This window comes from Pseudopipra pipra, chromosome 3 (assembly GCF_036250125.1).
Source record: "Pseudopipra pipra isolate bDixPip1 chromosome 3, bDixPip1.hap1, whole genome shotgun sequence".
NCBI lineage: Eukaryota > Metazoa > Chordata > Aves > Passeriformes > Pipridae > Pseudopipra > Pseudopipra pipra.
The window spans coordinates 61,597,358-61,621,507 of record NC_087551.1 but is presented as its reverse complement, the minus strand read 5'-3'; the positions used below and the strand labels follow the sequence as shown (position 1 = coordinate 61,621,507).

The following is a 24,150-nucleotide window of genomic DNA, read 5'->3' as shown; positions in this document are numbered from 1 at the left end:
TAAAACCCAAAAAACCCTTGAATGATAGTTACTGATAAAAAGATCCAATTTAAGAAAGGTGACATTTCTCTTTTTATACTACAGAACTGAAATTAAGAAATGCACATTAGTCACACTGGTCAGGCATTTTTGTTCATGACGACTGAAGGATAGTGAGGAAACAAAATACAATTAAAATTTTTGCTTCAATATTTCTTACCACACCCATAACATGATGAAATCTGAGCATTTGTGCTCACGTTTGCTATTCTGGTCTGACAGAAGGACTTGATTTGCATCAAACCCATCTAGACTCTATTTCTGACCAAACCTGAGCAACCCCATCTGCTCTGCAAAACCCTGACAGAAACAGATCTCCTGACAGAAGGGGGGACTCTTCTCTCACATATTGAGTGGACAGTGCTACTGACTGCAGCCAAAGCAGAAGAGGTGAGTTTAGTGGTCTACGTCTTAATTTCAGACTTTTCCATCTACAAACATGAGCACAAGGCTGAGTGGGGGAACAGAGTTTCAGGCATTCTTCTGCCTTTGGTATTTTCTATCAACTCTCTTAGGTTTTATACCCATCAAACAGTTTCTGTGAAGGCAGTGTAGGAGCCCAGATCTGAGGGAGCTCATCAAGAAGGCGGGCGCTTGTCTCAGCTTTGTACGGTTTATACCTAGCACCCCACTTCTAAGTGATACAGGTACGTCCACACCTGATCCATTAGGAGGACTCTGAAGAGAGGCAATTTTTCAAACACTAAATAATCATTAATGTATAAAAAAGTATTATCTTTCTCTTCCAGACACAAAATAGCAATCCTTTTTGGAGAGATTGTGAGATGGACATTAACCAGAAAAGAAAGATTCGAAGTCCTTGAATCAGAGCAGTGTTTCTTCTCTAAGTCAATGAGAAAAATGGAGTGCCCATCATATGAAAGAGCATCACTGCCTAATTTACCAGGCTTCACTCTAGATGCAGATATCTTCAGCTTTTAGCTGACTTAGAGCTGGAAAAATCATATTAAATATATGCCTTAGTAAATTTCACTTAAAAAGGTCTATGCCTTTATATTTTGAAATAGAAGTACTTCAGTTATTATTACTGATATAATAATAAAGTTATTGACTAGGTATTTTCTTCATTGTTTTCCATGACTTCATTTACAGCATTTGTTTTATGTAAGTCACATATGCTATTTCATTTAGAAGCTGGGATGTTCAGCTATGCAGCTTGTGGTATTTAGGCACCCAAATCTCTCCGCTCAATGTCTTATCTACATTCTAATGCAGGTCTCATGACCCAATTAGCTTGAAGTGTAATTAGCATTTCTTTTGTACATGAACTTCACAGAATTGTCCAAAATTGTACCATTTCTACCATCTAACAGTCTACTTTCATAAAAAGATTAGATGTCTGGATGTTTCCAGACTGCAGGTAGCACATATGTAACAGCAGCTTTTGATATGCCATTTTTAATCATGGCTTTCACTGACTGGCAAGTTAGATAGCTGCCTAAAGAACTGAATTTGGTTTCTTTCCTATGAAAACAATCCTTGGGGAAGATTGACATAACAGATAGATTTTAAAAGCATCACAAATAAACCAAGTCTATGAAAAAATCAGGAAGATAAAAACATAGAGTCATCTTCCATATTAACATAAGAACAATGATGTTTTCTCAGTTCCTTGCAGTCTGTATAAAGCTTATCTCATTTGTTCTATACTCACAGCATTATTATTTTGCTGCTTAACCTGCAACTGGGACTTAAAACGGTATCTGCTGACCCAAAGGGTCACTGTATAATTAAACTGCAGGTAACTGTCAGCATGGGCCTTACCCACACAATGGCTTCTCCCCTGCTGAATTTAGTCTATTAACATTTATACAACTAGTCTCAACCTAAACCAAAACAGAAGACTTTGAGAGAGGTTATTGCTTTAGACAGTCATTTACAGTCCTGACCACAGGTGTCTGCTTTTCCATGCTTAATTGTTAATTTAATCAGAGCATAACATAATTCCAAATTTTAACATCTCCTTGCCGTAGTTCATATCAAATAATTTAATTCAGTATCTAACACAGACCACAGGATGATAGCGGGGGTTTTGGGGCTGATTTTTTTTTCATCTTGTGAATTCAGACCTTATTAAACAAACCCATTTTTGTCTCTATATACTCGATCTTAAAATTATGTATCAGTGGTTGTCAATTTCAAGTTTAGACTTTAGTATTTACAAATTGGACATTTCTACGGAAATTGTAAGCTTCTGACATCTTTGATGTCTATTTCCCAGAGTGTGTAAACTTCAGCTCTCAATTACTAATAGAAAGCAAACATTGTGGACATAACTGATTTTGCAGCTTTTTGGATATAGAGCATGGTTAGTTGAGAGAACATTGAATATGCCAATGCACTAAGTATATATGTGGTGAAATGACAGTGTTTTTCCTGCCTTGTCAGAAATGGTTTCTCTATTTAATAATGAGGAGAAGAAGGAGGAGGAGAAGGAGAAGAAGAAAGAAGAAGAAAGAAGAAAGAAGAAAGAAGAAAGAAGAAAGAAGAAAGAAGGAAGAAGGAAGAAGGAAGAAAAGGAAGAAGGAGAAGAAGAAAGAAGGAAGAAGAAGTTGTTTCATGTATCAGCACATTGGCAAATTTCTACAAAATAGCCAAAAATGTTAGTGATGACCACAAGAACTCAAAGAACAAAAGTCCCACTGTCAGACTTCAAAACTCAGTTTGTATTTGCTCTCCTGTTCTTACCTTTCCAGAAGCAATACTTTCTGTTAGGAAAATTTTCTGAACATTGCCAAGTTTGAATAGCTTAGTTTAGAAAAAGATATCATTAGTAAGTTCTTATTTTGCTGTCAATGTAATATAACAGGTACAGGCATCAATCTGTATTCTCTGGTTTGCAGCTCCTCAGCAACCTTAGAGCATTGCTTAAAGTGACTTGCAGATGAGGAAAATTCCTCCTCCATAGAGAAATGCTTTCACGAATGTTGCTGAAAGTGGCTGTTGTGCCCCTTCGTGGGAAGTGAGTGCACACAGAATGCAGACAGAGCATGATGGTTTTTTACTGATTCCTTGCTAGTGGAAGAGGGACTCAGGTATTTCCTGTACCATTTGTCAATGCACATTGGGTCCAGTCTGGCCCCAGGACTTGCTCTTACTGAATCTTCTGATCCTGTGTTCTTATGTCCAAATTATGGCATAGACAGCCTTAGCAGTGAGGCATCAGTTAAAAATGAGCAGCAAAAGGAATTAAATTGCTCTAAATTGTTCCCTAAATTGCCTCTCAGCTTTTAGTTTCAGCGGTTCTGTCTGGAAAGTGTTCCTGTCCGAGCAGTTTTATTTCCAACTGTTCTAGAGCAAAGTCAAATACATTACCTCTAAATATGCTGCTTTAAGGTCATCTGTTTAGAAAATAGAATAGCATAGGGAAAAAGCACTGACATATCTGGGGACAGAGGAGGTGAACTTTTTGAAACAGTCCTCTGTCACTGAGCAGCTTGAGTGGTTGTGTTATTTGCCATCACTCCCTCCACCCGGTATAGGAAAGGAACCCAAATTCTCACCCTAGACTGTGGATGGAAGTGGACTGTTCTTTGTCAATGAGCAAATATGTGTCTAGGTAGGGGTCCTTGTCAAACACCCAGAGCAGACTTAGTCATGGGCAGCTGGGCCAAGGAAGGACTGAGGGCTCAACTAACAAGGATAAGAGTGGAAAGGGCATGTAAGAAAATATCAGGCTCAGACAGCAGCTATCTATTCACCTTGTCAGAATATCCCCAAGAGGAAGCATCCAAGTATAAGTACCACCAGGAATCACCAATCCACCTACAATACAAAACAACAAGCAGAACAGGATTTCCAAATTACATCTGCACATCAAAATAAATATTTTGTTGATGGTTTGACTAAAATATTTATACTACATGTGTGTATTTCTCATACCAGCAAGACTGGCTGCTTATTTAAAAATACCTGACATCTGGATCAGTGCTGAATGCAAAAAATGGGCATTCTGCTATCATACCTCTATCATACTCCTTCACCTCAGGGCAAGCACCTCCCCAAGGAATAAAATGGATTTAGAAAAATGATAAATGAGCACAGCCAAGCACTCTGAGAAAAATACATAAAAAAATCAAAATTCAGTTTTAAGACTTTCTAGTCCCAAGTAAAATATTTCACGTTATAAATTGTTTTACCCTGAAATATGACATTTTGAAAAAAAAAAAAAAACAAATTAAAAGGTAATTAAAAAGTAAAGAAGATCAAATCACAGTCAGAGTTGAGGCATGCCAAAAGACCATGAAATAAAATGGAGTGAAAAGCAATGTTAAAAAAAAAAAGAGAGAGAAAATTATTTCCCTTTAAGACTTAATCATATGGAAAAATAAATTAAGAAGTGAAGAAGAATTTAACTGAAAATTATTCAGTTTGTACAACTCTCCTATATATAGAATGCATGCTGATATGCCAGACTGCCAAATTAGCTCTGACTGACTTTCTCACCATCTGTAGTTACTCCGGTGGAGTGGTTAATTTAGGTCTAGCTATTTTCCCCAACTATGCATTTGATTCCTTGCCATGAACATGGGTTAGACATGGAAACTATACTGGAAAGCATTCTTCATAAATCTTCTTGGAAGAGTAGGGAGATAAAATCAAGAACCCTGTTTTTCACTACAATTCCATGAAGTATTTAATTATGTTGTTTAACATTTGTTGCTGTTTAAAATAAATAATTTTCCCAAATAGATGCAAGCCTGTGTTGCTGTGGTACTTATACAAAGAAACAATTTTATAAGTACAAAATTACAAACATAGCAAATCCCTTAATCTTATGCCATGATAACAGAGATGCTTGCTGACCTGCATGGTCTTTTTCGTTTCTTAACCATCACTGTGACCATCAGTGATTTTGTATCTTTTTCCAAATCACTGTTGACTACACTGAATAATACTGGACCAGCTGCCATTTATTCTACTAGATAACCTCCTAACCCTACTAGAAACTCATTCCTTTGACAATAGATCCACACTGACAGTTACTTTTATGGAACCTGTCACTTAGGCAGTTGCTAATCCATTCAAGATATACTGTATTGTTGCTTTAATTTTTAAATCAGCATGTTGTGTATTAAAGTGTCAAAATTCCTTTTAGAAGTGTAAATATATTATTTATATTTCACTGCCTAAATTATAATGTCATAAAAAGATTATATGAAGTGTGTTTAATACTGACTGTAAGGACTCTTCCTCCAAAACATAATGATTGACACTAATTATATTTCTAGCTTTTTATGCTCTATCAATTAAAACCTGTATTAACAATTACATTCTTTTTCTCAGCATTCTTGCCAGTTTTCACTAGTCAGTATTTATATGGCTTTTAAAATATTGAGATGATATTCACAAACTTTTGAAAATTCCACTTGTGACAGCAATTGAATAAGAATATTACCAGGTCAGATAGACCTTTTGTTGTGTCTCCCAGGTGAAAACTTGCTGGGCATTCTGCTTTCAAAATACTATTGAAATACATTTTAACATCCGTTTTAAATAACAGTTATGGTTATCTCATAGTTAATTGTCTAAGTCTAAGCTTGGAAAAATTAGGCATCTCAATTTATATGTAATTCACACCTGTCTTAAGATAGGCCATTAATAGAGCTGAGACGAATTTCCTTTCAGAAATGTCCATTTCTCTCGCTGGGCATACAATGTGTGTCCACACATTGGAGTGTGCACACACAGCACAGGAATTCAGGCATAACTTTTTAATGCCTGATGGAGAATGACATCTGTCCTGAAAAATTACAAAATGGCACCCTCTTCTCCTGTGCTATGAGCACATTCTCCTGGTTCTTTACAGGAACAACATACGAACATACGAACAGCTGCATCTCTTTTTCAGTTAAGAACAGTTTTAGAACCTTCATCTACTGCTGGAAAAGCAGAAAATCAATGCAGCAAAATTCAGTGAGATATCTCAGAGAAGATGAAGGTGGTCTTACACTAGAAAATCTCTAAGTTAACTTTTCACATTCTTACATCCACATACTCTAGGCTTTTTGTCTCAGTGGCTTGGCCAGGATCGTTTTTGTGCAATAAGAGGTGTCGTCGGTCCAGTGCTCACTATGTCTCTGGTGTTCATCTTGGCTAATGATGACAAATGGATGTTTTTATTTACCTTCTATACTCTTCTGGAATGGATGCAGTTTTGGATATTTTGCCTCATTATTTTGTCTCATCTCTCATAAATATTAGGCAAAATTGCTGACTTTCTCAGTGGTGTTGTTTGTCTTATCTGCATGTTTTATAAATACTGTCCTCTACTTCATTCCCTTAACACTTATCTATAGGTGAGTTTTTCTACCTCTTCATTTGAATGAAATCACTTATATGGTGCTCTGTAGCAGTTAACTCGCACCTTCCCTTTTAACTTCATCCTACTGTTTCTGCTGGTGCTTTTAGATGAGCATACACAGTCACATACACAGACACACACTTCCATTTATACTTAATTGTTACCATGATTAGTATTTCTGTTAAAAATTTTTAGACTAAACATAATCTTTTTTTTTCTAATCCCTAAAAATTTTTTTCTTATTGTTCTAATTCCTGGGAGATGCACTTTCCTCCTAGCACCTTTGCATTCTCTTTTCTACCGGTCCTTATTTATGATTTACTATTATTACTCTCACCTTTTGTTTCTCCCTTTTATATATATACATATATATATATATTTAATTTTAATTGCTACATTTACTTCACTTCTGAAGTAGGAGGGGGTTTTAAAACATTTATATACTCTTTCATAGTTGTGAGATGTTGCTTTTGAACATGTCATAAATTCTTGTTAAACTTTAAAATTGCTTTCACAATTGGCTATCTGCGCTTATTCTTTCTAATCAATTATCTCTCATAATTTTCTCCAGGTTTGAAAAATTCACTCTTTAGAAGTACCAAATATATATACTACTGTCCTCTGTTTTCCCATAATGAATGTAATTAGATCCTCCAATTCATTCATCTTTATTCAACATAATGAGGCTCAAAGTTGAATTACCTTATGCTAGGTTCAATACCTTTTGTGTCAGATAATTATCATCTATCATTTTTAGAAACTTCAGTGATGTTTTACAACATACTGCATACAATGCCCAGCATGGGTCTTCAAAAGTGGAGTCACCAAGGACAATACAATATTTCTCTTCAGACAACAGCTCTAACACAGATAATTAGCCATCTAACATGGAGTGCCACCCTCATTTCTTTTGCCTACTCTTTTTTGTAAATATACTTTATCTAATTATTTTTAAACTTCAGGTGTATAGGTCATCCCACCATATATTTGCAATATCAGTAACATCCTATTTCTTCTCAGCAGTAAGAATTTCCATTTCCCTAGGAGGTTACCCAAACTCCTGGCAGTGCTCTACAGATGTCAGGAAAAGAATTCATCTACTTTCCCACTCACTTTGCAGTTTGTTCATAGCTCAGCTGAGTTTAAATTCAAAAATACTACAAGCTGTTCTGTGGAAAACTTCAAATATTGTCTCTGGCCTGTATGACCTTAGCAGCAGATCCATTTCCTCTAATATCAGCAAAAAATCTTCCTTTAACTTCAGGGATGGTTGAATTAGACCCCAGCAATCTTGTTTTTCCTGATTTTTCTCATTCTTTCTCTCTGCCATTGCCAATCCTGTGTCAGCTGCAGGGAGGATGGTGACTAAGGTGTTTATTCTGTGATTAATGCCTTCATTCACCTCATACACTGACAGAAACTTTAGAAGTGTTTACCTGTCAATCCTTCAGATACCAGAAGCAGATGATAAGGCAGATAGACTGCTCAGGAGGTACTGTGATAAGATAAGCAAGTAAAGAAGCTGCATGGTCTGCACTGCAAAATGTGTGTCTCCATTTGACTCACAGAAACCACTGATTTCATTCTACTTTTAGTGGTCAGATTAGTCCTAAGGATCTCCTAAAACTTAGGAAAGTGAAAAGAGGAAAGAAACTGTCTCACAAAAAAAAAAGGAATTACTTCTATTGAGTGTGACAGCTGATCTCATTGGCTTTGCTATTGGTTTAAATATTTGTTCTAAAACCAAAATAATATGCTCAATGCCTAATTCTGAATGGTTCAATGGGAGATGTTAGTTTGCATAAATCCAGAGCTATCTGCAAAAATGTACTGAATCATACCAAGAAAATCTCCCAAGCAAATTACCTTTTAAGAAAACATTATTTTACTTGGTCCCAAAGGAGAAAGCAGGCTTTCATAAAAGAATGAGGGCGTTTTATTATGTGTTATGCAGCTGAGAGGAAAGAGAGATAGAAAAAGCAAGGCAGTTTAAACTAAAACAAATATTATCCTAAAAGTGGCAAACAACATGGACTTCCTGGCTGCTTACCCATTTCTCTCATTATAGCTCATCACAGATTGTCAGGTTTTCACCTGAAGGCAGGCAAGCACTCAAAACTTCCAATACAAGAACATGAGAGTGAGTTCCCATGAAAATATGGTCAAAAGAACTTGAAGGGAGGTAGAGGGTGGACTTTGGGAGACTAGAATCAAAGCATAGCAGTGGGGAGCCAAAGAATTTCCTTTGAGTGTGCACTTAGATAACAAAAGGAGAAGTTAAAGTGCATAGAAAGTTCTAACTGAGGCTGGGGGAAAGCATTGTTAGGAGTTCTTAAATGTCGGTCAAAACACAGTTCTTGTCACTTTTAAGAAGTAATGATGAAGAGGAAATGGAAGAAAACAACCCCATACTACAAAGATCTTTGCATTGGAAAAAACCTTATGCACCTCTGAGAGTTGAAAATGAATCCAGGTTACATCTTCTAGAAGCTGAGTTATATTTTCTGAACACTGGTATAGGATTTGTCATGCAGAATAAAAGGTGACTGAATTCTCCCCTGGTTAATATTACCCTGTTCTTTCCTCAGCACAGACCTAACCACCAATTTTAGGTGGACTCTTACTCAAGCTATAATGACTCCCAGAGTTCAGTGTATAAAGGAGAAATTTGTCTTAGAGTACTGCCTGGAGAGAATATAGTCTCTCTGGATGAGAGACATAAATAGTGATATACTTACTATTTGTTTGGTCTTCAGGAATCGGTAAACTAAAACAGAGTATCATATTATATTCTTCTGAAATATGTGAAAAAAGCTGTTGTCTGACAATTAGGTTGGTTATAGACAACAAATTTCTACTGCTTTTCCCCTCTTAACCTCAGTTAAACTTCAGTGGCACCCCTGGAGGCTTCTACCTTCAGGATAAAAGAAGTAGCAAGTGATTTACTGTCTGATAATTCATCATGGAGAAATACAGATAAAAGTGATGTTGCAAATAAATGCCTATAATGGAGGTGTCTCTCTCCTATAATGACATAAAAGATCACATCATTCTTGAAGTTCAACAAGGTAGAATAATTCCCCTATTTCCAAGTAGATTAGACAAACATTCCCAAAAGTGCATAATTAATAAGAAACAGAAAATACAAAGATCAGAAAAGAAATGTGACTGAGTTTTATGGCATGCTCTGGACTCTTATCAGAAAAGCAAATTTAGGTAAGTTGTCCTTTTTAAAAAATAAATAAATTTTGAATATGGTTATGCATTGTGAAAACAGGCATATGGTATATAGAATGCATGTCAAAAATGTCTTTTTAAGGTCTCTAGATGTAAAATACTTGAAGTATTACTACTTGAGGAGGTATTTCTCTTTCTGTTTGTACAGCCTGTGACATAATGGTTCTCGACCTCTACCTGGCCTATAAAAAAAAAGTACTGGAGCTATAAAATAAGCAATACTCCTTTTCTGTAGTGTTTTTTTTGTTTGTTTGCTTTATTTTCCTCTTCTTATTTTTTTTTAATTTTTTTTCTTAGTCTGCATTTCCCCTGGAAAGACTCAAAGACAGGATGCTGTCTGGAAACAACAGGTGAGGGAACAAACCGGGGATCTTGATTATCCTTGACCTTTGACAAAGACCTCAGGTTTATTCTTTACTTTTAGATAGAAAAGCTGTCTGATCAAGATAAAAACACTTCTTTCATTCTTAAAACAAAGTTAGCTAAGTAATGACTGTAAAGTTTGTATATTTAAAACATTTTTTTTTTTTTTTTAACTTCAATCATTCTGACACTGCAAGGAAAACTTCCCATCTTTATTGGATCTCTCCTGGTTGTTTACTTCGATGTTGAGAGCTGTACTGATTTCATACTTGAGCAATTTATTTCAAGACTGCATTTAGTTTCTGTTCCTTTCTCCTAGATAGCTTTCATTTTTCACGTTCAAATTTTTAGTTGAAATCAAAAATTATTCATGGGGTGAAATTAATGAATTTTAAGCAAAAACTCAGCTGGCTAGAAGTGAAGTTACTAAACTGACTACTTTTTTTGCTCTCAAGGAAATGATTCCTTCTTAGCATCTATGAATTGGGTTAATTTCACCCAACTTTTTCTGTCTAAAATGGACATTCAATGAATGAGTACCCACAGTAGCTGAAAAGACACACATGAAAAATCTACCTTGCTTTGATGTACCCTTACGAGGAATGGTATTCCTAACTTCTCCTATCTAAATATAGCAAAAAATAAAGCTAATCTGGTAACTCTGGAAAGGATGGATAGAAATAAGGATCACCAAATGATTACTCACTCCAACAGCGTAGGATACTTGTTTCAGGATTTGTGAATCTCCCTTAGAGATGCCTGTCTCTCTCTCTGTCATCTGTAGAGTCAGGTGAATTCCTTTAAAGGCCATGAGACTGTGAGTGACTTGAAAGAGCGAAGGAAAAGCAAGAAGGTGGATAATTTGAGAATATGACTGCACCAGGGGAAGCAGGAACAGGGGAAAAAAGGTGTCATTAGGTAAACTGAAGATCTTTAAAACATGAGATTGTGACCCATAAGAGATAGAAACAAGGGGTAAGAGAATATGATGGGCAAGAGTCTGTGAGGAAAAATTACTAGATATGAGACATACCTAACTATAAGCATAAGACAGGAACAAGTAGAAAGCTAGAGGGAAAGTATGTGTTATGCAGCTGATTATCCTTTCTGATTAGGAAAGGAATCCTTCAGGGGTGGAATGGCAGATCCTCACAACTCAGGAGAGAGTAAAGAGTCTCTAAAATCGCAACCAAACAGCAGAAGGAAGCCTACAGTTTTGCGCAGGTATTTTATTTTTAACTTGAGATGACAACAACAAAAAATACAAAAGAAAGAGCTCAGAGAGCAGCTGGCTTCCCAGAAAAAGTGAAAAAAAGTCAGCAGGCAAGTAAAGGCAACAAGAGCTGGAGTGGAGAACTCATTTTAAACTCCAGATCCCAATTAAAGCTTAGAAGATTTTCAAGTCCCTTAAGGGAAGGTTGCTGAGGAGATGTCATTTGGAGTTGCAGAAATCATGCAGACAATGAGACAAAAGAACAGATTCAAATTGTAGTGAGATAGAATAAATCTCAGTGCCAACTTATTAAGTTACAGTAAACGGAGAGAATTAACAGTCACTATAACAACAAAAAAAGATAATTTGCAATAAAAAAAGAAACAACTTTCTTATAAAAAAATAAGATATATTGATTGTATCTATGTGGCATATCATTCTTATCCTCAATTGACATTTTTTCAAGCTTAAGTAGGATTATTAATAATTTCTGAAATACCTGGATTTAGTTTGAAATAATCAAACTAGAATGGGTTTTAAAACTAAAAAAAAAGTTCTCTGCTTATCAGGGAGGAATTAGCCTGAATTAAACATGATTCGGAGGGGAAAACCGCAATAAAAACCTATCATGAATGGAAATACCCATGTAGAGTAAAGGAAAAGGCTGAAACTCCCTCTGCTATCAATAACATAAAAAAAGCAAAACTATTTGTTCTAGAGATTACAGAACATAATCTATTGGTGCTGCCATTTGTGTCAATTCAAGAACTGGACAGAGAGAAATTGATATAGATAGTGGAATATGTGTATATGAGCTGCAGCGAACGTTTCTTCACTTTGACTCATGTTTACGTTTTTGTGAAGTAAATACTAAATTTAATTTTTTTGTTAGCTATTTAGTAACACAGTATTGTACATATGGCAAAACTAGTGCCACTGGCCACGAATACTGATAAACATTGTCTTCCAGGAAACATGGTGTGTGTGAGGAGGGAGAATCCATGCAAATAGAAGACAATTTTGTTTAGCTTTAGGGGTAAAATGTTCTATACAGCTTACTGTGCTAAAACTAGGTTACAATATATCATCTTCAGTACTGTGTATAATCAGCGTTTAGGGCTTTTTATTTTCTCAAATAGCTCCATTTGCTCATTCAGATAGAGCTTGTACCGCTTCAGCAAATCTTCTGCTCTCAGGAATTACACACACTGAAGTAAACTGTAGATTAACCATCTATGGATTGTGTGGAAGAAAGTTTATCATACAGAAAATCTGCTAGAGAAATATTAATATTTCTGATTCTACTAGTATATTATAATAATTCAGATGTCCTTTACTTTCAGCATTAAATTCTCATAAACACTTGCAAATGCTGAGCTTGTAAATTTTTATTCCTTTATGAACTCTAAGACTCACTCTTTTGCTTCATAAAAAAATGAGCTCTCTTCTGAAAATTCGCTAATAGAAATGAAGGAAGTTTAGAAAAAAATAGGAAAGGAATACCATCTGACAAAATATTTAACTTTCTGCTGCCTGTCACTCTGTTCTTGCTGTCTTGGGAGGAATGTTATCCTGGAAGAAGTTATACGTCAGTGGCTTATTAAAGCAAATTCACTGAAGTTACATACCTCATAAGTTGAAGAATAGGGACAGAAAGAATATTTTTAAGAAGAATGTTTTCCAATGGCGATAGCTGGTCATTGGCAGGGCTATAGACAGGAACAAGTGTACAAATTAACTCAGCCACAGAAAGATGGGAAATAATTATAATAGGCAAATTGGACTTTGTTTTGAAAAGTATCTGTCAAACCTAATATCACAACAATGAAGTAGCCAAATATAATAGATACAGAAATTCAAAGTTGTCTGATAAGTGTATTTAAATACTGTGTGACCTGCTATGAATTAAAAAAAAAAAAAAAAAAAAAAAAAAAAACAAAAAGAAGAAATTACACTATCTGTTTTAATTCATCTTGTTGAAAATGCTCTCAGGGATTCATGACACCAAAATTATGGTAGAATAATTTCATTTTAGTACAGTGGGAAAGTACATCAGCTATTCCCCTCACGTGAGGGAGCCAGAGATCCTTGTTCTGCAACAAGTCATGGTGCATTGTGTTATCCCATGGAAAAAAGTGATTATGGCTTTCAAGCAGCTGACAATTTTTGATCCTTTGTTTTTGGTAACATTTGTTGTTTCAAAGGGTATAATTTTCATAATGCCACTATCCATTTATCTTTGATATCATGGTTTTGTCATTCTCTTTCTTGACCATCTGGATTTTTAAGATGGAATGCCCATTTTAATGGCAGAATATTCTAACAGTACTCTTATCACATTTGTTTGCCGATTTATCTTGTGCTCAGCCCCTACAGTAGGTCTCAACAGCAAGGAGAAACCATTCTATAAAGAGAAAAGGGAGGAAACTGAATCAAATATCAAGCTGACTTATTGCAGGCTATGTTTAAACAATCATTATTTTGTAAAGAGTTTCTGTAAAATAGAAAACATTTAGAGACTTACTTTCAAAACTGTTTTCGTTATTGCAGCACCTGAAAGTCCTTGAATGGAATCCCATTGTGCAAAGCACTGTGCAAATAAAGTACAGAGAGATGGCCTCTTCTCCAAAGAATTTAAAATCTAGGGGTAAGATAACAGGAAACAAATACAGGCAAAAAGGGGAGTCAAGGAAACCTTGAGTCAATATCAGAAACTGAGTCGAGTGAGGAAAAAGTGGTTTCAATGTAGCTTATAATTATGCAGTTTTCATCAAAAGGATATTTCCAAGAGTATCAGAGGAATATCCTCATATAAATTCATAGGAATGTTTGTTAAATATTTAACAAATTGACAATAGGATTGTAACTGGAAGAAGAGAGATTGGAGTCAATAGATGCAGGAAAAAAAATGGTAGATTATTATAGAAAAGATGAGCAGCTTACATTAAGGTATGAAACTGCATCAATTTCCAGGTGGGTACGCACAGGGTGAGCTTGGCAAAGTCAGGGAAAAGTGTGTTACTTGACCCAGAGGGGGAATCATTAGTGCTCAGGTCAGAGTTTTAGCCTTGTGGATTAGTAAAGGAGACTGTGTATTAGTTTACAGTAAAAACTAGGTTTACAGCAAAAATAAGCAGGGGCTGGATGTAGTCTTAGTGTAGGATTTAGAAAGAGGCTGACTGAAAGATGATGCCAGATGGTAGGCCTGCATGGTAGAAAGGACAAGGATTTACACAGGCAGTGAAGGAATGTTGCTGTGGGCAGACACTGGATGGAAGACAAGGAGCTCTGTTTAGATGCTTTGATTGACTGCTGAAAAGACAGACCAATATTTTATGAGAGCAGCTGTGGGATCTAAATAAGATGTGAACTTGAACTGGTCCAGAAAAACACACTCTGCTGCAGTCCCACACTCCCACGGATGGTGAAGGATGCAGTGTCTATCAGCTCTGTCTGTAGGAGACCCAAGAACCTGAGTCTGCTGCAAGTGATGACCTCAGGGAGGAAGGTGAGAGGTAGACATTCAGGAGAGATTGCCAGCATTTGGTGTGTACCTGGTTACAAACAGCAGTACAGAACAGAGGAAGCTGATCACGACCATATGTATTAATTCATGCAGGACTTTTTCTTTCAAAAAATTATTGCAATTAAAATTAAAAATAGAGTGGTGTAGTGTGTGTACTTCTAAGTTATCTACTTGCCAATGCAAAAGCTTTTTTTAGGCATTAACACCCCCAGAGCAGGCCATCTCCTGGGTGCTTTGAAGGTTTCCTAATGATGAAATGAAGAAAAAAAAAGAGGTCTGGGAGCATGAGGGACAATGACCAGGTTTCTATGGTGCTCATATATACCATTTATTTTAGATGTGTTGTGGGAGAAATGCAAATGGACACACCCTTTTTGGAAATATATGTTAATATGCATGTAAATCATACCTCTGTCACTTGACAGACTGTCAGTTAAGCTCTTGCAACACCACTGATAGTAGTTGGCCTTTCAAGAATGTTAGGATTTTAAAGCTCTTGGATGGAGACACGCTTAAGCTGACTGAGATATAACGTAGGTGATATATGACAGACTCCTCCAGGGCATCCACCCAAGGAGTTCTGTCAATGTTGGAGGCAGGTCCATGCACTGCACCTTGCAGGTACAGGAGCAGGAAGCTGGACCTTTTGGGTCCTTTTCATCTAAAGGTCTTCTTTGATTCAATGATTGTATGTCCTCACTAAGGCTGTCTCTTGGCAGATTGAATTTGGCAGCATGCCAAAACAACTCTCATATTCCAAAACACAAGTTCATGTTATTACTAGCTAGAAACCACCACTGTAAGGAGAAGAGTTGAGCTGGTGTCTCCCAGCTTACTTGCCACACTACTGTATGCTTACTTGCTAGTTCTTTTGTCCTTTTACATGCAGAAAATTTCTACTACCAGCTGCTTCATGTAGGAGGACTACAGCCTCACATCTATAAAACAGTTGTTCTAAAAGTTTAATAGTGGAAGATTTTCCAGGTGAAACAATTTTCAACTTATGACAACTGAATAATCAATGAGAAGTCCCCACTTATAAGAAACAGGCACTTGCAAATTCTCCAAGACTTTCCGGACCAGACTGTGACAAACTGAACATCAATCCCAGCATAAGTATACTGTGTATTGCAGTGACTTAACTACTGTTTCTAGGAATAAACTCAAGATACTGTGATGGCTTTTAAATTTAGATGCTGAAATATACAGCTTTCAGAAATTCTAGACAAGAAGAGTTTCAGCTAAAGTTGTTGGAAATGATAGATATTTGACTGCTAAAAATTAAGTGTCAAATAAATACTTTCTTGAAATGTGACGTTATATGTAAATTGAAGTTCTGAACAGAATTATTCATATTTCTTTAAGCCCACTAGCGCTTCTGGCTACTATTATCAAAAGAATGTAATATTAGACAGCTATGTCAGTAAAACTCAGGTGAAAAAAAATTAAAGATTTAAGATAAGGTATTGGTTAAGAATAAATATTTTAAAATATATATATCTTACACAGTATAATCAAGATATTCAGATTTAAGGCTGAGGTTGCATGTTAAATTCCATGGGTTTATTGAGCATTATACTTTAGAATGTTTCTCATCTCACATGAGATAATTATCTCACATGGTAATTAGCTCAAAATATATCAATATAATAGATTATTTTATAAAGTATGTCAGTTTTAGCCAAACTACTGAGGCTATTAGAATCATTTATGAAGGAGAAACAGAGAGAGACACTTCCTGTAACTTTCCCGCAACTCATCTGTTAAGAGATGGAATTTCGAGCCCATGGTGTAGGTTAGTGTAATCTAAGGACTGCTTTAATTTCTAAAAATATTTTAGTATGTAATTTTAACTCCTAGAAGGCTGTAAGAATTGCAATATTTTTATCTGTTACTTGTGTGACCCATGTACTTTTTTCTGGGATTCTCCATGAGCTATTATGGTGTTTTCTGAACCAATTGTCTGTATGTTGGGACTATCTGTATGTCCAAAGAATAATTTTTTGGAGTAGTTATGTTATAACACAGTTTCTATTTGAGGGAAAATCTGACAAAGAGGGGCTATGGAAAACTGATTTGCCATTCCTAACATTTTCATAACATTTAGAATAGAATATTCTGATGTCAACCCATTCAATGCTCCCTCTGCTTGTTCATTGCCCAGATGATGTGATGAACAACATAAAATTCAAACCTGACGAAACAGCAACTTAAATCCCATGAGAAAAATCCAAATATTTCTTCTTGGAATAATTTTAGGTGAGCCACCTCTCTATGTTTAGGAGTTCTGGCTTCATAAGATTTTATAGTGTTTGCAGCTGACCAAGTAAAAAGCAGATTGATACGGTGCATTCTTTAATGAGATTTATGGGAACGGCAGTTAGTTAACTCAAAATCAGTCGGCTGCACAGTACTTACATGTCAAATAAAGAGATTTCTGTGAAGTAGATATAGTTTTCTTGTTGCAGGATAACACATTTTTGACAGAAAGCTTTTGTGATTAAAAATAGGGTTGGGAAAAGCGAAGATATATATTCTTCATGCAACCTTCTCTGTACTATATGGATATATGCACAAAACTAAAGAAATTTACTGCATGGTCTAAGATGAAATAAAAGGTTATATAAAGTAGTGATGTATATCTGGAATTTTTTTCCCCTCAAGAGAAAATCAAAAAAGAAAATAAAGGCACAAACATTAGTTACAGAGTCTTCTTCCTTAAGAAGACTCCTTCTTCCTTCTTCTTTTATCAGTTGCATTGCATAATAGTGACATTCTATCATAGGAAAAACAGACCTGAATTTAGATGGTTCTAACCAGGTTTTTCTCTGGGTTGTGGCCATATGGGTTTCTGGTTGCAAACCCATTCAAAATAAATTTGGCCAGTACTGCAGGTGCATTTCAGCTAAAATCATAATATTTGGAATTTTTATGTGCACCACAATAGTCCTACTGTCTTGGAATTTTACCTTATGCTGTCATTTTTTGATGCTCCATTTGGCAACTTGTATTACTTGCTGGTCCTAGGTTAGATATCAGCACTGGGCATCTCCCTTTAATTCACAGTACCACATCTTGATATAAAATGCAGAAGTTCATTTCCCTCCAATGTCTATAATTTAGTTCAGAGTATGACGTCAGCTTCAATGTATATGACTTTAGCTTCAATATGAAATTCAAAGAAGTTACTGCTTGGTACACAAGAAAGGATTAACCTATGTTCTTATGTCTGGAAAATAAATACTTAAGATCAAGTACTGCAAAATCCAAGCGGTTATTTAGTTAAATGTGACTAAATTATTTAAGGTCGAGGATTATTTATACTGTTATACATGTAATGACCCACTTTATAAGCACGTACATATTTATATTTAGAAAATACTTTCAATAAAGTTTAATGTGAGGGGTGTTTAGACGCCTTTAAAAGATGTTTGCCTTTATATCTTTAGGGACGTCTGCTAATTCTGATTCTCAGCATGAGTATGTTTTCCACTTAAGCATTTGAGAGTTGTGGATATTCAGCAAGAATTCTAAAGATTGGTCTATATTAGGGAGATGAAGGCAGGTAACTCAGAGGAAACATCATAGAGTAATAAATGTTAATTATGAGATATTTTCAAGTGAATCTCTTAGACTTACATAAATTAAAATGAACCGAATTGAAGCGCAGTATGAAAATACAGCTATAAAGGCACACAGTGAAGGACATGTGGATATTCAGTCCTTAAGTGATGATTATTGAAGCGTTTAGTCTTTTCTAAATTAATGTCCAATATACAGAATATAAATATAATGATTACTACTGCAATAATTAGTAATTTATTACTGACACATTTTAAAATAATTATTAATACTACTAATTGAATTATGGTATTTCCTAGAAGCACTCACAATAGACAAGCACCATATTGTGTTATTCTGATCATGGAATTGTAAAATTTCCTCTTCTGCAGATATTTCTAATCTTCGTACAACTTAATTCTTTTAAAAATGCAGGACAAGAAAGTTGGCAATATTAGGTATCAGAGGCATTGAATCAAACTGCCCGTTCAGTATGATTTCACAGAATCACAGAATCATTTAGGTTGGAAAAGACCTTTAAGATCATCAAGTCCAACTTTAGACTAAGTGCCACATCCAGTCATTTCTTGAACACCTCCAAGGATCGTGACTCCAACACCCCACTGAACAGTCCATTCCAATGCTTAACGACACTTTCCACAAAAAAATAGTTCTTGATGTCCAACCTGAATCTCCCCTGCTTGAGGTTATGTCCTCTCATCCTGTCAGTAGTTGCCTGGGAGAAGAGACCAATCCCCACCTCAGTGCAACCTCCACTCAGATGGTTGTAGAGAGCAATAAGGTGTCCCCTGAGCCTCCTTTTTTCCAGGCTAAACAACCCCTGCTCCCTCACCTGCTCCTCACAAGACATATGCTCCAGACACTTCACCAGCTCTGTTGCCCCTCTCTGGACATGCTTCAGCACTTTGATATCCTTGTAGTGAAGGGACCAGAGCTGGACACAGCACTCAAGGTGCAGCCTCACCAGTGCCAAATACAGAGGGGCATTCACTGTCCTGGTCCTGCTGGCCAAATTATTGCTGATACAGCCCAAGATGCCATTGGCCTTCTTGGCCAGTTGGGCACACTGTTAGATCATGTTCAGCCAGCTGTCAACAAGCACCCCTAAGTCATTTTCTGCTGGGCTGCTTTCCAGCCAGATTTATCATATTTTACAAAACATCCAGGAGAAAATTGTGTAATTATATAAAACTGTATTTTAAAGATTGTACAGGCATTATAATGAAATGAAAGACATTTGGTGCTTTCTGGTAAAGTGTCTGACTTTTTTTCACTCTTAAACTTGTTTGTGCTTCTGAGACCTAAGTGGAGATTGACTCACAAATGTGAGTTATAAATTACATCTGAGATTAATATTATTTCACTTCTTGTCATTATTTCGCTTCCTCTCCCTCTCCTGTTTTTCTCTCGATTCTGTGTTCTCTTGTGCCCCTTCATGATACTATAAACTGAATGCCTTTTTCTTTTACTTTAACAGAATCACAGAATATGCCAAGTTGGAAGGGAACCACAAGGATCATCACAACTCCTGGCCTTGCACAGGACCATCCCTAAGAGTCACACCATATGCCTGAGAGCATTGTTCAAATGTTTCTTGAACTCTGTCAGGTTTGGTGCTCTGACCACTTCCCTGGGGAGCCTGTTCCAGCACCCAACCACACTCTGGGTGAAGAATCTTTTTCTAACATCCAGCGTAAACTTGCCCTGATGCAATGTCAGGCCATTCCCTTGGGTCCTGTCACTGGTCACCACACAGAAGAGGTCAGTGCCTGCCCCTCCTCTTCCCCTCACGAGGAAGTTGAAGACTGCAATGAGGTCTCCCCTCAGTCTCCTCTTCTCCAGGCTGAATGGAAGACCAAGTGCCCTCAGCTGCTCATCATACAGCTTCCCTCAAGGCCCTTCACCATCTTCATTGCCCTCCTTTGGACACTCTCTAAGAACTTAGTGTCTTTCTTATATTGCAGTGACCAAAACTGCACACAATATTCAAGGTGAGGCCACACCAGTGCAGAGCAGAGCGGGACAATCCCCTCCCTCGACCAGCTGGCGATGCTTTGCCTGATGCCCCCCAGGACATGGTTGGCCCTCCTGGCTGCCAGGGCACTGCTGACTCATATTCAACTTGCTGTTGACTCCCAGGTCCCTTTCCATGGCACTGCTTTCCAATATCTCATTCCCCAGTCTGTATGAACACCCAGGGTTGCCCCATCCCAGGTGTAGAATCCATCATTTTCCCTTGTTGAACTTCATATGGCTGGTGATTGCCCAGTCCTCTAATTTGTCGAAGTGTCTCTGCAGGACCTCCCTGCCTTTGAGGGAGTCAACAGATTCTCCTAGTTTTGTGTCAACTGTGAACTTGCTTAGTCCAGCATCTAAGTAACTTATGAAGATGCTGAAGAGCACAGGGCCTAAGATGAAGTCCTGTGGAACCCCACTAGTGACAGGTTACCAGTCTGACACTGTTTGCAAAAATCCTGCTATATGTGGCTGGCAAATAGTCTTTCTTTTCCTTTGGTTCTGCTGTGAAATGCTTTACCATTAGAATTTAGCTACCTTCTTCCTTGTTGCTGTTGCTTTGTTTATCTATCCAGCACTACTGTACAAGTAATTACAAATATATTTTTTTGCTTTTTGCTGCTACGTACAAACAAATGCAACTTGCATCACTCTGCCAGATAATGCTGTACATTTTCCCATCAGAATTAACTCAGTTTTATGTTCTCTATCCTTACCTAGATTAACTGAACATAGGTTTTCATTTGCCTGTGCAGTGTTGGAATAAGAAACATGTTTCCTTGGAAACTTAAATGTCTGAAGCAATCATTTACACATAAAATATCTTCACCAGAAGGACACATTTTTTCAGTTCAAGTTGAGAACAAAATAAAAATATCTTCTTATTTGTTTGCAAATATTTATATTTAAAGCACTATAAGAGAACCCTTGCATTTGATTTCAGAGACCAAAGATCTAATCGTTCCCATAATAAATCTGGATTGTGAAATAATTTCACTTTTAGACTAATTGTATTCACCAGAATAACTGTTTAGAACACTTCAGAAATCCGCTGAAATGTTTACCTCTAATTGCTATGCAAAACACTTCTGTCCTTTCCTCTGGGTAGGGCAAAACAACTCATTTTAGCATAGACTGTCTTCGCCAGTCAAGAATGTTTGTATTGTTTTAATAATTCTGCTCACAACTCAGACTTTCTCTTCAAAGCTATTCATAAAAATTTCCTCAAACTGTTATTTTTTACTGACAGATGCCCATTCAATATTCTCTCCTCTCTCCTCTCCTGCCTTTCCCCTCCCCTTTCTCTGCTCTCTACCCCTGTTTCTAAACCAAATGCCTTGCTCCCAATCCCAGGTCTTGGGAAATGGAAAAATGCGTAGAATCTATGTGTGCATAGATTCACATTTGAGGTTGCATATCCACACAGTTTAGCAATGTGTCATTAGGACCCTTTGGTTGTGCTACTAATGAAACTGCAGATCCCAGGCTTTGCAGTTTTCAGCCTGCTCTCTTAATGATGATTTCTAAAATATTTGACCAAATGAGAGCAATGGTATGCACCACTCAGTATGCTGAGAGTTTTGACCAAGACCATAGTTACTGATTTGATTGGATAGTTTAGCTTGAATTTACCCGCATTTTAAATAGGCAATTGTATCTTTGATTGTGTTTTTACACTGTGTTTTCAGTCTATTTTTTAAGTGAAAACTAAAATATTAATAATTAATAGTACTTGTGCACACAACAATATTCGGGATTTTTTGGGCACTTTGGTGTATTTACAGAGGCATTGTTCAGAAAGGAAAACAATGGGTGAGAGAACATGACTTGCCAAAAGGTCATACAGCAAACATTGACAAAATTGACTTCCAGAATGAAATCTTGGCTCCTGTGGAATCAAAGGCAAAACTCACAGAGAAAACAATGGGCTCTCATCCCAGACTCCTGTCCTGTCTAGATACTGCTGAGGGAGTCTGAAGATAAAATGTGTTACTAGAATGCAGTCGAGGTATTTTAGGACTTCACACTTTCATTCGCAGCTGAACACTTTCAGAGTATGATATGCTGCTGTACCCTGCTATTGCATTGGCTCTCATGTGGTGGTGCTCATGTTTGAAAATGCAGCAGGGTTAGAAATATGTCCTTTTTCTCCTCCTTTGCAGAGCTGAGGAATGAATTGGATATGTAAACAAATGTTCATCATCATAGTCAGACTTGTGTAATACCAGAAAGATTATTCTTCTATAATTAAAGTGGCATAAAAAATTATTTAAGTAAAAGTTACTGGGACTAGATGTGTCTGTGGATACTGCTTTATTCTCATCATGTCACGCAGAATGTTAGTGGTAATGATAGAATTATGTAAGGAAATGAATCATGAAAAGTGAGAAGAAGATTCTGAAACATTCAGTGCTAAATTTAAGGATTCAGAAAGATACTCCACACATAATTCCACACAGAATGCTGGGACCAAATGTTTTCAGTCTATTCAACCTAACTATTTTCTTTAACATTGACAAGTATTATTACACTTCTTGTGCTTCGTGCTTCAATTTATTTCTAGTCAAACTTACATCTCAGTAAATTTATTTCTGACGTCAGTCTGGCTCTTACCATCCTCTTTTTATTAGATGTTTATCTCACACTTCTATCAAACATCTCTGTCACTGAATTCAAATATACTTATTAAAGATAAAGCCTGCACTTCCAAAACAGGTGCAATCACCACCTTTTCAATTTCACATAATTTAAACATTTTTTAAACTTTAGATAACATATGTATCATTTTCCCCTTTGGAACTCTTTTTTTCAGAGTGCTAATCTTATGCAGAAAGGTTCAAATATGTGAGTAATAAATTCATAGAAGCCTTCCAGAATACTGCAAAATAATGGTGTAGCTAAGTAAAACAGAACAGGCTAAGTGATGATCATGTTTTCCAAATGCTGAGTTTAATAATTGGGGAAGTAAAAGGTTACCTGAATGGCGTTTGTTACATTCCATCCTGCTTCCCAGCTGGTGATCAGTTTGACCTGGGCATGTGGCAAGGGAGCTGGGAACATGTATTCTGGATCCTGGTGACAAACATCAAGCTCAAAGTTCAGGGGTCCATCTGGTTCCTCACTGTGAGCTCTGTTCAATTCATCTCTTCTAGCAAAATTCACACGTTCTTCATCAGTGTCTAGGCAGCTGTCCAACCTCATAAGTCCCAAAAAGAGAGACGGTGTTTCCCTTAAGCAGTTGAAAAGAGATGAAAAAGTCTGCTTCAGGTGAGCCATCCTCAATACCAAACTTAAAAGTAAAATTTTTTATTACGTATCTTTATGTTTTTTTCAGCAGTTGTACCTTGTTACTCCTTTTGTTAGGTTAGTCTTGATAATGTAGCTATGATAAATGGAGTCTGTTGTCCATAGTTCATTTATTTGTGCTTGTTTCAAATGGCAGCTAAAGAAATATCTCCACAATCTTTAACATACTGCCCAGAGTAGTATGCAGCTAGATTTAGTAGTCTGCAACCTGCAATTTACAATTCAAATAATTTTTCCTTTTACCTATGGCTTCTACGTAGATCAGTCATTCATGAAGCATCTACAGGTGGCTGCAAGAATATTTTCCTGTGCATTATGCATGTTTCTAATACAAATAAATAGCTCTGCCAAAAGGAAAAAATGCATCATTAAAAACTAGAGTTGATAGACTGACTGCTAAGCAAATGCATGTAAACAAGTTCACTTTTCCAGATGTGATGATTTTCTGCTGTGTTTTAGTGTCTACAGAGGTCAGTAGAACTTAAAAAATGTTCTTAAAAGAGCTTAAAGAAGCAAGATAAAGAAAAGTAACTTGTTTGTAAC

The 24,150-nt window shown here is 36.6% G+C and overlaps 1 protein-coding gene across 1 annotated transcript in view; it reads right to left on the bottom strand.

Moving 5' to 3' along the window:
• Nucleotides 1-23,578, bottom strand: part of LOC135411661 (vesicular inhibitory amino acid transporter-like) — a 30,659-nt gene extending 7,081 nt beyond the window's left edge. Inside the window, exon 1 of the mRNA XM_064649532.1 lies at nt 23,278-23,578. Coding sequence (XP_064505602.1) covers nt 23,278-23,577 — 300 coding nt within the window. The 5' untranslated portion in view covers nt 23,578. The remainder of the gene's footprint in view (nt 1-23,277) is intronic.
• Nucleotides 23,579-24,150: the final 572 nt, after the last annotated feature.